Here is a 14897-nt window from a genome sequence, read left to right on the forward strand (position 1 = left end):
CAAAAAACCACACACACACCTCTTTTTGGTGCAGCTTTGCAGAAGGGGCCCACCAGCATGAAAAAAGGACTTGGGAGTTTTCAGCTTTGATGAATTATACTACGGGTACGCGGAAGTGCCCTTTTTATTTATCTTAGCGGCTACTCTGGTTAATGTGTTTGTCATTTATTTCTTTATTTGTAGCAAGCAAATGGGATTGTAGATCTCTTATCTTCTGGATGCATTGCTATCTTGGTTGGAGGACAGGAAAGAGTGGACTGTAAGTAGCTAATCTTTTGAGTTGCAGTACGGCAAGGATGGAGATAAGGCAGAGATGTGAACTTGGGGAAGATATCAAGCATTTTTTTTTCTTGTAAAGGTCTTTTCTCTTTACGTTCTGCAGTAGCTTCATGCTAAATGAAATAGCTACAGGTCTCCGTAATTGCATTGAGAATACATACAGGTCCTCCTTGACTTAAGAACCATTCAGTGTGGTCTCCCTTTAAAGTTACAGGAGCCCCGAAAAAAGTGACTAATGATTGGTCTTCCTTTCAGCTGTCACATGATTGAAATTTAGGGCACTTGGCAACTGGCATGTACTTACAACAGGGTCATGGGATCACCATTGGCCAGCTGCCGACAAGCCAAGTCATTATGTGTGTGTGTGGGGTGGAGAGAGAAAGCCAGATTTTCTTAAGGACTACACGATTCACTCAACGGGTGCAATGATTCACTTAACAACCGTGGCAAAAAAAACAAAAACAAGATCATAAAATTAGGCGTAAGTCGAAAACTACCAGTATTCGATTTGGAAAGCGTGGGGTGATAATTTGCTATTTCTTTCTGCGTCAGGATCAGCTTCCAGGGTCTTGCATTAGTCAAAAATGTACGCCGATCCATTTATATTTTTAATTTTTTTAAAAAAAATAGAAGAAATTCTCGTCATCTTCCAAGGGAGATTACTTTAGAACAGAGAGGGGAGGTGGATGGAGTTTGGCCCTTTTAGAACTTGTGGACTTCAATCCCAGAATTTTTTTTTGGGGGTGGGGTGGGGAGGTTGAATTCCACAGGTCATAAAAGGTCCATAGTTCTCCACCCCCGCGTTAGATGTTGAAAGCCTAATTACACTTTTCTCGATCTTGACTCTTTCTTGTGAAAGCTGCTCATTGATCTTGCTGGACAGAGAGAGAGAGAAATTACACCTTGAATATTCTTTCTTCAAAGTGATGTCAGGCCCCACCCATGTTCAGGCCCGTCCCGCTGCCGTTTAAAATAATAGTTTGCGCCTGTGTACATTTATGGCACCCACATGACACGTACATGAGATCTGGTGGCAGATTTCAGATTTCAGTGAAATGGCAAGAGAAAAGAATACCAACCCACTATGCCTTCCAGCACTGGAAAAATTCCTGGCCTGGATTTTTTTTTTCCCTTTTCTTCCTGGCATAAGCGGATGTTTGTAATAATAGCTCTGATGACATAGGCGAACGGTTGCAGGGTATCTCATATTACATCATATCACAGATTGAGGGTGGAGGAGACAGAACATCTTGCTTGGCAAAGTTTCGCCCTGGAGCGGCTCTAGAGTCAGACATGGCTAGAAAGGCGCAAGGTTTACATGGAAATTAATATATGTGCACCTGCGTATGGCTCCCAACGTAGCCTTCAGAGTAAAGATGAATGCTACTCCATAATTTAAGGCTAACCAAAAATGCTGCCAGTTGAGTCTAACCCAGAGGTGGTATTCAGAATAGGAGGGGTAAGTGGTTGTTGGTTCTTTCGGTTCAATCTTGAAAAAAAACAAAACAAAACATAGTATTCTGCACTCTTGACTCGTTCTGGCCAGCGAGCTGATAAAACTTTCATAGTCGGGCCAGAGGTGAAGAACCTTCTTGGAAGGGAAGCAAAAATGCCTTCAAAAGAATTAACAAGAAAGTCCAATTGCCTCTTGGGGGGTGGGGGGTGCGGAAGCACCTTTGGGGCAACCATGTCCAGGATGACTTAAGAATCTCCGTAGACTTTCGTGCTTGGGACGCTGAGCCAATTTCAGGGTAAAGCGACTGCCACTCCTTTGCTGCCAGCATTTTAAGTTGTTAGATCTGAACAACATCCATGGATTGGCTTCATCCTGCATCATCCTGGTACTTTGAAGGGCGAAATTGGTGGCCGTGTAGACGTATCCGCGGTTTTTATTCTTCCTAGGTTGAGTTTTTTTCTGTGATGTTCTGCCTTTTCTCGTTTTGTTTGCTACAACCCTCTCTCCCCTCCCTCAAGAAGCCAGGAGGACACTGGAGCTTTTTGGGGGGCAGGGGGGGGGGAAAGTGTACAGGTAAGTCCTCGACTTACAACAGTGTGTTTTAGTGACCGTTCAAAGTTATAACGGCACTGAAAAAAAAGGTGACTTAAACTATTTTTCACACTTAACAACCATTGCAGAATCCCCCATGGTCACATGATCAAAATGTGGCCACTTGGCAACTGGCTCATGTTTATGATGGCTGCAGTGTCCTGGGGCCACGTGATCCCTTTTTCCGACCTTCTAATGAGAAAATTCAATTGGAGAAGCCCAGGGTGAATAAAAATGGATGATTTAAAAAAAATTTGAAAAAAAAAACAGGTTTTTTTTTAAATTTAAATCAGATTTTTTAAAATTTAAGTTGGATTTTAAATTTTTTTTATCAAATTTATTTTACTAAAATACTTTTGGAGTAGAAATCTGTCTAAAGGTAAGGTTTTTTTTATTTAAGGTACATTAATAATTTAGTTATTCAGCATGAAATGGAGCTTAGTTATGTAGCATGAGGCTGTACATTCTGCAATATTTTCATTTTTGGTAAACTCATTCAAGCTCTTTAAGCTGAGATAAAATGCACTACATTGAGGCATTCGCACAATTTCACAGCAGAGATGACAGTTGCTCTTTCAAAAGTATGATTTAAATTGAACTGATTTAAATCTTTTACTAGTGATTTAAATTGACTTGATATAAATCAAATCCACTCTGGAGAAGTCTGATTTACTTAACAACTGACTTAACGGCTGCAATGATTCACTTAAGAAGTGTGACAGGAAACACTCAGCAAGGATCTCACTTAGCAACATAAATTTTGCAGTCGTTAGTTGAGAACTACCTGTATTGGAAATACCTCAAAAGTGGTGGCCTTCAGTTGTCCACTTTTTAAGAGTGTCTACCTGCACTTGAAGGGACGTAGTGGCTCAGTGGCTAAGACGCTGGAGCTTGTTGATCAGAAAAGTTGGCGGTTCAAATCCCTAGCACCCTGTAATGGTGTGAGCTCCTGTCCCAGCTTCTGCCAACGTAACAGCTCAAAAGCATGTTAAAACATGCAAGTTGAAAAATAGGGACCACTTTGATGGGAAGGGGACAGTGTTCCATGCACCTTTGGCATTTAGTCATGCCGGCCACATGACCATGGAGACGTCTTTGGACACTGCTGGCTCTTGGCTTTGTAACGGAGATGAACACTGCCCCCCAGAGCCGGAAACGACTAGCACATATGTGCGAGGGGAACCTTTACCGTTACCTTACCTGCACATGGGCGGCAGAGGCCTTTTGGAAAAATAAGAAATAAAGCCTGTATTTCTTTCTGAGATGATATCATGTTCCAGAGCTGGACTCCATTCAAAGAAAACAGTTCTTGGGTTTCTTTAATAGTAGGGAAAATTACACTGGGTGGGGTTATGAAATGCTTGGAGTAAAATAACCCAATGCATCACTCAAGTCACTGTGCCAGCTGAATGAGTCTAAATGTTTAAAGACTTGTTTCTAGAAGAGATTTACTCAAAGACTTAGAAGAACTCTGAATGCCTCGGTTTGACTTTTTAACAAAATGAATGGATTTGGATATTTTCCATAGTTCTCTGTCAAGAGCTGCTATTTGTAACGCACTAAACTTGTTCTGGAATGTTCCAACAATTGTCCTTGACTGGAGTCCTGGCTTTCGTCCATAGCCTGCTACAAATATTTGCATGTCCATTTTCAGTTCGTCTGAAGTTCCATGGCAAATATTGCCTATCAGGTGAAATAATGTTTAATTTTAAGTTAAATAATGCGGGAATGACACAAACGTTCACCGAAGACATGAATGTCAGGGGAAAAACACCAACAGCCATAGGGGTTTTCTGCCTTTGGGGACAAAAGAGAAAAACAGGATAGCTTTTGCATATAAGAATGTAAGAGCCCAAGGGCGCCAAGCGCAGCGTTTCGTGTCACCTCAGTGGCCAACCAGAAACATTCAGAAGTCAATCAATCAATCAGAATAGAGCTGGAAGGGACCTTGGCGGTCATATAGTCTGTTCAAGCAGGAGATCCTACACCATTTCAGACAGGTGGCTGCCCAATCTCTTCTTAAAACCCCCCAGTGATGGAGCGTCCAGGATTTCTGGAGGCAAGCTGTTCCACTGGTCCATTTTTTTCACTGTTAGGAAGTTTCTCCTTAATTCTAGGTTGCTTCTTTCCTTGATGAGTTTCCACCCGTTACTTCTTGACCTGCCTTTAGTGCTTTGGAGAATAGCTTGACTCCCTCCTCTTTTGTGGGCAGCCCCTCAAATACTGGAATACTGCTGTCATGTCACTAGTCTTTCTTAGGCTGCAGGATTTGGGTCTGGCTAGTCGAAAGAAAAGAAGAATTAGGGGCAACATGATAGCAGGATTCCAGTATTTTGAGGGGCTGCCACAAAAAAGAGGGGGTCAAATTATTCTCCAAAGCACCGGAAGGCAGGACGAGAAACAATGGATGGAAACTGATCAAAGAAAAAAGCAACCTGGAATTAAGGAGAAACTTCCTAACAGTGAGGACAATTAACCAGTGGAACAGCTTCCCACCAGAAATCATGGGTGCTCCATCACTGGAGGTTTTTAAGAGGAGACTAGATAGCCACTTATTTGAAATAGTATAGGTTCTTCTTCAGAGGCTGGACTAAAAGACTTCCAAGGTCCTCCCAGCTTCTATTCTACTCTACATTCTACTCTACTCTATATTCTCTATATTCTATTCTACTGTACCCTACTCTATATACTATTCTACTCCACTCTACTCTATATTCTATTCTACTATACTCTACTCTGTATACTATTCTATTCTACTCTACTCTATATTCTACTCTACATTATACTCTACTCTATATTCTATTCTACTATACTCTACTCTATATACTATTCTACTCTACTCTACTCTATATTCTATTCTACTATACTCTACTCTGTATACTATTCTATTCTACTCTACTCTATATTCTACTCTACATTATACTCTACTCTATATTCTATTCTACTCTACTCTACTCTATATACTATTCTACTCTACTCTACTCTATATTCTACTCTAAATTCTACTCTACTCCATATTCTATTTTACTCTATTCTACTCTATATACTATTGTACTCTACTCTACTCGACTCTATATTCTACTCTACATTCTACTCTACTCTACTCTATATTCTATTCTACTGTACTCTACTCTATTCTATTCTACTCTACTCTATATTCTACTCTACTCTGTATTCTATTCTACTCTACTCTACTCTATATACGATTCTATTCTACTCTATATTCTACTCTACTCTATATTCTACTCTACTCTATATTCTATTCTACTCTACTCTACTCTACTCTATATTCTACTCTATATTCTCTATATTCTACTCTATATTCTATTCTACTCTACTCTATATACTATTCTATTCTACTCTACTGTACTCTACTCAACTCTGCTCTCTAGAGTCTAGACTATTGCCTCAGTTAATAAAGGAGAATATTTGTAGCTCAGGGTTGACATAATGGGTCATTGGTGCTCTCTGAGCTTGCGTGTACTAGTACTGATGATTTTAACTAGTTTGGGTAATGAAACCTCTGCAAGAAAACAAGCAAGCTCAAGAACACCAAGGATGCCACAATCCTCCTCCTCCTCCTTGCTCTCCCCCTCTCCCTCCCCCCTCCTTTTCTACTCCACAATCCTCATTCCCAGGCGACCCCAAACCTGGCAACTTTAAGACTTGTGGACTTCAACTCCCAGAATTCTGGGAGTTGAAGTCCACAAGTCCTAAAGTTGCCAAGTTTGGAGACCTTTGCTCATTCCCTTCTAGTACTGACGATGTCACCTAATTTGGGTAATGAAACCTCTGCAAGAAAACAAGCAAACTCAGGGAGCACCAAAGGACCCCCTATGACCACCATTGTACCAGAAAATTATCTGTTAAGTGTTGCAGTCATTAAGTGAAGCACCACTTGTCCGTGCCTGATTTTATGTCCTTTTTGCCGTGGTTATTAAGCGAGACATCATATGTGATCATGCTTTGCAATTTTTCCTTCCCCTCTACTTGTCGGAAGGGACCACATGATCCCGAGACGCTGCGACTAACATAATTATGAGCCAGTTGCCAAGTGACCACATCATGGTCATGTGACCATTGCTACAGTCATAAGCGTGAGGACCGGTTAAAAGTCTCTTCTGTTTTTAGTGTTGTCCTAAGCTTTGAACAGTCACTAAGCAAATAAATGTAAATTGAGAGCTAGCTGTACAAAATCTTTACAGGTTATATAATACTGGAGTTAAAATGTTTCCCCCTTTTTTTAAATAATCAAATTGGAGGACACACACAAAAATATTATAAAGAATATAAGCTTCGCTGGAAAGAAAAAAAGGAGCTTGTTTTCTTTTTCAAATTCTGGAATATAAATCTTTAAAACGTCAAACAATACACAGCATTTGTGTATGAATTAGAACAGAGGCGAGTAAACTTACTTGCCCGGGAGGGGACAGTTCTTAATAATAACCCCAATATTTTCAGCAATCGTGGACTCAAAAGGAAGAAGAATTGTGTTACGTAGATCTTATTTAGGAGTAGAAAAACAATCTTTCTCTGTTGTGGAAATTCTGGAACTTGAGGGAGCCAGTATACCTTGCGTAACTGGAAAGCCAATTTAAGGTCACTCAATTCAGCAGAAACTTCCTTCTTGGAGGCAGAAAGAAAGCCAACCCTGTTTTCCTCTGGTTTATGGCCAACCCTGCTGATTTTAATCTCAGAGGACACATTTGATCAATTGCTGCTTCACTGCTACCAAGTTCTGTTTTCCACCTTGGCTTTCCTGTATCTTCAACGCCGATGACCAAATGCGACTTGGTGTGAGTGAGCCTACCTTTTGCTGTGGCAAACCAGGTTGCCTGTGGCTGGAACTGAGCAGAGCCTTTGGATGGGTCTTATTGTGTGTGGTGTTGTGAATCCCGCAGCTGTGGCTTTCTCCCCAGCTGATAATTCCCTATGCAAACCTAGTGTCGCAAACAAGGCAACCGCGATAAACATAGGGAGAAAAAAAAGAAAAGAAAAAACAGGGAGGTTGCAAGTCTCTGGGCAGGCGTGGAAAATAATTGTCAGGTAGATTAATGCAGCTAAGAAAATTCAGGTAAAGCCGTTTCCCTCCTCTCTCTCCCATCCACTCCCCCTCGCTTTTTTTAATCATGCAGGTGTCCCGTAGAGATGTTTGAGAGAGAGAAAGAAACCATGAAAGCTCTGGTTGTGGCGGTTGTGTGCATGGCTTACTGTAGGCTGTTTTAAGCAGGAACCCAGTGATGAAAACAAGGTGTATGTACTCGTTGGAGAAAGCAGGCACTTGGCTTTACTGTCCTGGGAAACAAGCCTGTAGAAAAAGTAGAAGGTAGCCCGTGTTTTCTTGAAATCATGATCCGGGGATCTTTTGCTCCTCGTTTTTTATAATTTAATATTTTTTTTTTTGAGGGACACAGTCATAAGCCATCCCAACTGAAAGTGTAAATCACTTTCTCTGCAAAAGCCATGGACTTTTCTACAGACTTGTAGAAAAAACAGAACAGGTGTTGAGATGTGGGGATTCGTTTGGTTACCTGGAGCATGAAAATATTACACCCTGTCCCCACCCCCAGACCCCCCCCAATGCTTTTTAATCGTGTCTAAAATAAAATAAAAAGCATGGCAGTGTTTTCCGTGGGAGGGCGAAATGGATTCTGCGTGGATTTCGGGTCCATTCTGGAACCGTTACTTGATGTTGAAGATTGAAAATTGAGGATTATTTTTTTACAGCCTTTTTTTTTTTTTTTTGTTCTGTTGTGTAAGCCAAATAACCACTTGTTGTATTATTATGTATTATGTTGTATTAAATAACCCAATGCAAAACAGCCTGTGGGATCAATGGTACCTTATGAAGCATAGTTGCTTCCTAAGGTTTATGAATCTATAGTAAGGGCTCCTGCCTTGGGCAGTGGGGTTGAGCTAGATGACCTCCTCGGTCCCTTCCAGGGCTATGATTCTACGACCCTGTAGAAGGTTGCTGCTATGCTGGCCTAGGGCCAAATGAGTTGAGAAAGTAAACTCCCCAGTTCAAGAGAACAGTAACTTGAATGTCGCAAGCTATTAATGGGAGACAACGAGGTATAAATGTGGAACTTACGATAGCAATATGAGCTGATGTGAAATACAGCAGCATTACTGCAGCATTAAAGCTGTTCTCTGTGGAATGATTGATTTGAACTTTAAGTTTGAGGTGTTCTTCTGGCTTGTTGCTCTCCAGTTATTCTGGAGACAGTTTCTTCAGACGCTGCAGCCAGTATCTGAGGTTGGTGGAAGTTCCCATAAAATGGAGCTGGAGGGCACGATTTCGGAAGTTGCTGCTGGCTTGTTTGTTTTTTTTTAAATTGATTTCATTGTTGTTGTTGTTTGATTGGTTGGTTGTTGTGACCTACCTAGAGTTTATTGAGAATTATGCAGGATACTGGTTTAGTTTATTACTGTTATTTTGAAACTACATCCTTTTTGGGGAGGTAAGGTAATGACAAACTTAACATGGTGAGCTGCCAAATAAATTCTCAAGAATTCAGATGCTTTCCATTAAAAAAATGACTGGATGGTTATAATACTGAGTTCTAGTTTTAATATAGACAGTTCTAAGATATTTGTAAGTCAATAACGACATGGTATAAAGTCCCCTGCTTTGAGTAGGAGGTTGGAATAGAGGACCTCCAAGGTCCCTTCTAGCCCTATAAATAGCTAATGTAAGATGGAGCCCCAGACTAGCACCTTCATTTTGGAGAGTAGGAAAAAATTAACCTTGATCATACTGTACTTTCCAATCATGCCCCAATGTGGATTCTTCTACTTCCACTTCTTAAGGAAAAAAAAATGTTGTTAAAAACCAAGACCATTTTTTCCCTCCCTTGAAATGAAAAATGGTGTCAAATGTTATGCCATAATAATGATTTAATGTGGGTCATAATGATAACAAAGTTGTAAGCCAAAAGAATTCTTACTTTATGGGAATCAGTTATATATTTAACTCACTGGTTCCTATTTGGTCTCTCCCATTAATGGAAGTTCTTGGCTGTTCATTTTAGTGGTAGTAGTTACTGCTTGGCTTCTCCCATGCAAGTATCAAGGATGTTGCATCCTTATAAGCATATGCCAACAATCAAAGTTTATTTTGGGGTTTACACTTTTTTTAGAAGCGGCAAGACAGATAACTTATTTGATGGAAAAGACAATTCATATAAATTTATTGAAAGTGAAGGGGGAAAAATCTGGAGTAAGCATGCCCTAGCGTCTATCCATAGAGCTTATTCCAAATTAAACCAGGATTCTCTGGAATGATAGCTTTCCTTTCTGTGGGAATCTGATTCCAGTTTTCCTGGTCTACAGCATCAATTTTATGGTGGGGAAAGTCTTTGATGGGTGTGTTTCTTTTATTAAAAAATAATCAAAAAGCCTAATTAATCAAAACAGGAGCTGCCACCTTGACATTCTGCTGCTATAATTTAAAATCCGAGGGGAGTATTTGAAAGCATGGAAGAGACAGAAGAAAAACACAGTACTTTGGAGGTAAGATCAGCAGGTTGTGTTATGTCCAAGAGAGGAGGTCAGTACAGTTTAATATAAACTATACAGCTGCTATAGGACCAATCCTATTTTGTTTTGCATTTCCCTCCTGCTATTGGGTCTATCTTGTTCCATCTCCTTTCTCTAACTAGATAAGTGCTTCTTAAGTATTATGGATAGGTACTTTAGAAACTAGTATTTATAGATGAAACTCAAACTGGTCAAGTGGCCAGTCTTCAGCAAGGGAATCTAGACTAAGAGGCAGGAAGAATGATATATCAGCAAAATACAACCCACCAATGGATATCAGAAAATCCGTGTTTGCAACATATCCTTTGAAATGAGATTGCAGAATGGCGTTTCCTTCCTTCGAAGTGCTGAGCTAGCCTTCCCCAGCATTTATCCTCTTTAATCAAAGATTCTAGATTTCTTCACTTGCTTTTCATCTTCTTTTTTCCTAAACATTTCTATTTGGCAAATCTTGAGTCATAATGTCACGAAGACTTTTATCAGACTGTCATAGTATTATGTCAAGACCTGAAAATTAGCTGCATCTAAGCACAAGCAATAGATGCAAGAAAGAGCTTAGAAAACTCAAAAGTTTTTACTGCCATCCAGTGATCATGACCAAAGTTTGTGTGTAAACACAAAGAATTGTCTACATATATGTGTATTTGTGTGTACAAATGAGAAAAGGGGGGGAAATAACAAAAGGGACAGAGGGGGAAAAAACGGAAAGAAAAATGCAGAAAGGAAAAAAAATGCTACAAAAATATATTAGGTGACTTAAGTGTGAAGCTAAGTTTAAAATACACAAATCACAAATCTTATTCTTAAGGTAAGGTCATAAAAACATGCTTACCATTAATTATTGATTTATAGCTATGAATATCATAACACTTTATTCTAGGATTCTTGTACATACAGCTGTCTTAGTGATCCTTTTTCATTGCTTATTAAAAATACTAAGTTTAGAACCAACGGAACAATGCTCTAATACTTAATAGTAAGCCAAGGGTTTACATGTTGCTAATGCATCTGACCCATACTGTACATTTGGGGCCAAAATGCATGCAATAAACAAATATCAACTGTTTTGTTTTAATATATCACCATTTTCAAGTCAAATTGCAGTAAATCAAAGAGTTTAAAAAGATGCTCATCTAAAGTATCAATATCCTTCCATGTCTGTTGGTCTGTCCTATCTTATCTGCTTGTCTGTACTATCGGTCTGGTCTGGTCTGATCTGTCTGTCTCTCCATCCACCCATCTGCCATCTATCTTCTATCTGTCTTTTATGTCTGTCTGTCCGTCCATTCATCCATCCATCCATCATCCATCCACTCATCATCCGTCTGTCTGTCTGTGTCTCTCTCTCTCTCTCTCTCTCTCTCTCTCTCTCTCTCTCTCTCTCTCTCTCTCTCTCTATCTATCTGGTCTTCAAACTTGGCAAGTTTAAGACTTGTGGACTTCAATTCCCAGAATTCCTGAGCTAACATGACTGGGGGAGGAATTCTGGGAGTTGAAGTCCACAAGTCTTACAGCTGTCAAGTTTGGAGACCCCTGGTCTATAGTCATATCTGTCTCTGGAGATGTATGTGTGTGTTGTATCCATGTCTTTTTTCTTCTTTTCATAACGGGATTCTTCTTTTGGCATAATCTGATCTTATAGCAAAATAAGTACACTGAATTGAACCAAAGTGGCAACTGCAGAGACTAGCTATAGCCACCTGTGGTTTTCCCTTTAGAGCTAATGAAAACTCTTCTGTTATTTTTCCACAGGTTGAAATGTTGCTCAGTTTTCATGCTGTGAATTTAGGTTGATTGGCATTTTATTTTTGCTGCTCTTTGCACTTGCTTTTTAATGTTTTATTGTTCTTTTATTTTATAAAAAAGGACTGACATACTTTTATGTTCTCCTAGGAACCTCCATTAACCATTCTTACTGGTTTAGCAATACCAGTAATAACTAAATAACAGGAGATTTTACTCTATTTTATTGGAAAGTATTAAAGGGGGATTTCTAAGGGGAGTATAATATTAGACAATTACAATATGTTAAAATACTGTTAAAATTACTGTTAAAAAGGAAGTATAAGGAATTACTGTTAAAAAGGAAGTACATTTTAAGTACAGGAATGTCCTGGTATCTAATTGCAAAAATTAGTTTCTATACAGAGTTTATTTTACAGATGAGAAAAATACTTTAATGTTATTAATCAAAGCGGGGGAAATATTACCATATTGTTTATTCATGCCATATAAAGCAGGGGTCCCCAATCCGGGCTGTGGCCCACTACCAAACTGCAGCCCATTTGCAACTGGTCTGCACAAGGACCAGCGAGTGTGTGTATGTGCAACTTGTGCAAATAGAGTTGTTGTGCATGTCCACATGTGCCTGCCACTCGCATGGAACCATTCTTTCTTCCCTCCATCTCGCCGGTCCACCAAGTCGGAAAGGTTGGGGACCACTGATATAAAGAATATATTGTAATGTAAATTATTGGTGCCCTTTTATTAGCTCCCATAGACTTGCTTAAAGCTATTGTTTGGGGATTTATTGTATGCCTTGCACCAGACAGAGATGTTGTGGCTTGCCAGCAGAGCTGGGGGAAGACTCAAACAGTGAGGAGGTTGAGGAGGAACATGGGCCAGTCTGGGGTCTGGGGAAGGCTCTGACAAGGGCTCTGCGTTGGAGGCAGAGATGCGGCCAGGGCCGTCTGACAGTTATCAGCTGCCTTCAGAGTCGGAGATCAGTGGGGCAGAAGAGCAGCTGGAGCCTGTTCCAAGTGTGCACATGCACAGAGCTGCCAGGAGAAGGGAATGGTTAAGGAAAAAGGTTCAACTCAGGAGTAAAGGCTCAGGTGGACGGTGAATGGCCCCTCCCATAGGGAATAAAGAGGAGCGAAAGGGGAGTGTGGTTTGCAGGAGACAATTAGTTTAATTCATTAGACTGAAGATTTGTTCCTGACTTCTTTGCCAAGTAATTGCTGCTGCTACAGCCATGGCATTTGGAAGATATCGGCCTGGCAACTCTCCAAACCTGATAAAGATCTGTAGTTGTGAAATATCTTTAATGACTGTTGACCCGGACTTTGCTGGAGAGGAATTCACTTTAAACTAAATAAAAGGGGTTTTATCTGCTTCATGATTTTGGGAAGACTAGGTCAGAGCAAGAGACAGCAGAACAATGAGTTGTAACTGAGAGCAAACATTTAACTTCCCTCTGATATGAGAGCTATCTCGGTATCAGTCTGACTTAATTCCCAGCAACGTGTTTATTCTCAGAAAATCGGTATCTTGAAATTGATGGCACAAGTGGAACTCTTCTCTGAGTTAACTACTTGATGTTGAATTTTTTTCTCAGAAAGACTGTCCATTCTGGGGAAAAATAACTTGCCACTTACTCCAGTGAAGAAAGTTGTATGTGTTCAACAAGGCATGACCACTTTATTTTCTGCTAAATAACTTTTCACTTTCTCAGAGCCCATTGCACAGTCAGCTGTGTTTGCTTTTCCAGTTTGGTGCAGACTTGTTAAAGGTAGCAAACAAGTGGGAAATGATTTTCTAAACCATTGGAATGTGGAAGTAAATACAAGCATGTTATATACTTGGCTTATTTGTGTATACCCCATTCCTGAAAGTTCTGAGAAATTAACAGTGCAAAACTTCCCTCCAAATATAAATAAACCCACCCAGAAGACTAATAATATGAACTTCTGAATAACATTGCAAAGGAAATGGAAAACACGCGCACATAAAACGTGAGTCGCAATCCTATGTACAAGATGCACAGGACAGCCATTTGATGTTGAATTTTTCTCAGATTATCCATCTCATCAAAGATCCTCTAGTAAAGGAAAAAAGGCTGTGCATGTTTAATAAGGCATGATCGTTTAATTTTCTGCTAAATATTTTCAACTTCTCGGACTGCAGTTGTACAATCATCTCCATTTCCAGCACTTGGTCTGCAGTTCTTTAGTTCAAACGTATCTTCCTTTGAGATTGTACTGCAGTTCTGAAGGATGGCTGTGTGAGGCTGGGCATACTTATAAGACATTCTGGACATGTTGAAGAACATTTATAAACGGATCTCCTAACTTGATTTCTGAAGTTGAATAGCCCACAGAGGTTATGGAAGCACATGCTTATAGGACATTGCATAAATGTCCTAAAAAATAAGAGTAACTAACTATGGAACCAGAATGATGGTGGCTCCCAGTTACAGCTAATCCTCGACATATGACCACAATTGAGCCCAAAATTTCTGTTCTTAAGTGAATTTTGTCCCATCTTACTATCTTTCTTGATACAGTGGTTAAGTGAATCACTACAATTGATAAGTTAGTAACATGGTTGTTGATGGAAATCTGGCTTGTCCACTGACTTTACTTGTCAGAAGGATGCAAAAGGTGATCAGACCCTGTTCCTTTGCTTAAGAGAAATCTTAAGGTTATCAGCAATGTCTCCTAGTGAGGATTGGGGAAGGCTGTAAGCCATCAAAGGGGAAAAAGTCATTAGTGGTGCTTTTCCTTTAGCCTGGAATCTAAATGGTCTCAGCACGTGAAAAGTGAGGAAAGAATCACAAAAAGAAATGATTGTGAATCAAGATACAACGGCATAATTATTCCTTAGTGGAGGTTTTATTCTGAAGTTGTTTTTTGCGCCTTTAGCCAAATCAGATATCGTAGTTGCTGAAATTTTGGCATCTGATGAAGAAAACTTCCAGCATGTCCTTTCATAGAACAAAGAATGTCCATGTATAAAATAACTAGCCATTTGTTTCTCTTTCATGACATTCTAACTAACTAGTAAAATGTTCAGGTGGTCCATTATCTTAACTTTTTATTAGTTGAAGTTTAATGTAAGTTGTAAAGTCGGAGATAAATCTTAAGCGTTTTATCTTCTGTAGAAAAAAAATTAATTGGGAGTCATGAGACAATTATACATTTGTGTAGCACATATCTACCTGCATTTGCTAGAGGGCCTAATCCAGGGGTCCCTAAACTTGGCAACTGTGGACTTCAACTCCCAGAATTCTCCAGCCGACATAAGTCTG

At 39.8% G+C, this 14897-nt stretch overlaps 1 protein-coding gene and 1 long non-coding RNA gene across 39 annotated transcripts in view; one reads left to right on the top strand and one right to left on the bottom strand.

Moving 5' to 3' along the window:
• ST3GAL4 (ST3 beta-galactoside alpha-2,3-sialyltransferase 4) overlaps window positions 1–14897 on the top strand; it is a 152042-nt gene that overhangs the window by 91143 nt on the left and 46002 nt on the right. For 6 of the 38 annotated variants that reach the window (XM_087939047.1, XM_087939045.1, XM_087939036.1 and 3 more), the window contains 2 exons: window positions 184–259; window positions 9746–9841. The exons of 6 other annotated variants lie outside the window; for them this stretch is intronic. In XM_087939047.1, coding sequence (XP_087795173.1) covers window positions 9806–9841 — 36 coding nt within the window. In that variant the 5' untranslated portion in view covers window positions 184–259; window positions 9746–9805. Of the gene's footprint in view, window positions 1–183; window positions 260–6563; window positions 6728–7021; window positions 7401–7420; window positions 7653–8140; window positions 8586–9745; window positions 9842–14897 lie in introns of those variants that run through there. 26 more of the 38 variants (XM_087939064.1, XM_087939059.1, XM_087939066.1 and 23 more) reach the window with 11 other exon arrangements.
• On the bottom strand, window positions 3629–6968 carry LOC148125051 (uncharacterized). Its single transcript, XR_015744672.1, has 2 exons — window positions 6742–6968; window positions 3629–4123 (listed from the first exon to the last, which is right to left on the bottom strand). It is a non-coding gene; the product is annotated as an uncharacterized LOC148125051 (long non-coding RNA).

This window comes from Pseudonaja textilis, chromosome 9 (assembly GCF_049901715.1).
Source record: "Pseudonaja textilis isolate UNSWEBS1 chromosome 9, rPseTex1.2, whole genome shotgun sequence".
Lineage (NCBI taxonomy): Eukaryota > Metazoa > Chordata > Lepidosauria > Squamata > Elapidae > Pseudonaja > Pseudonaja textilis.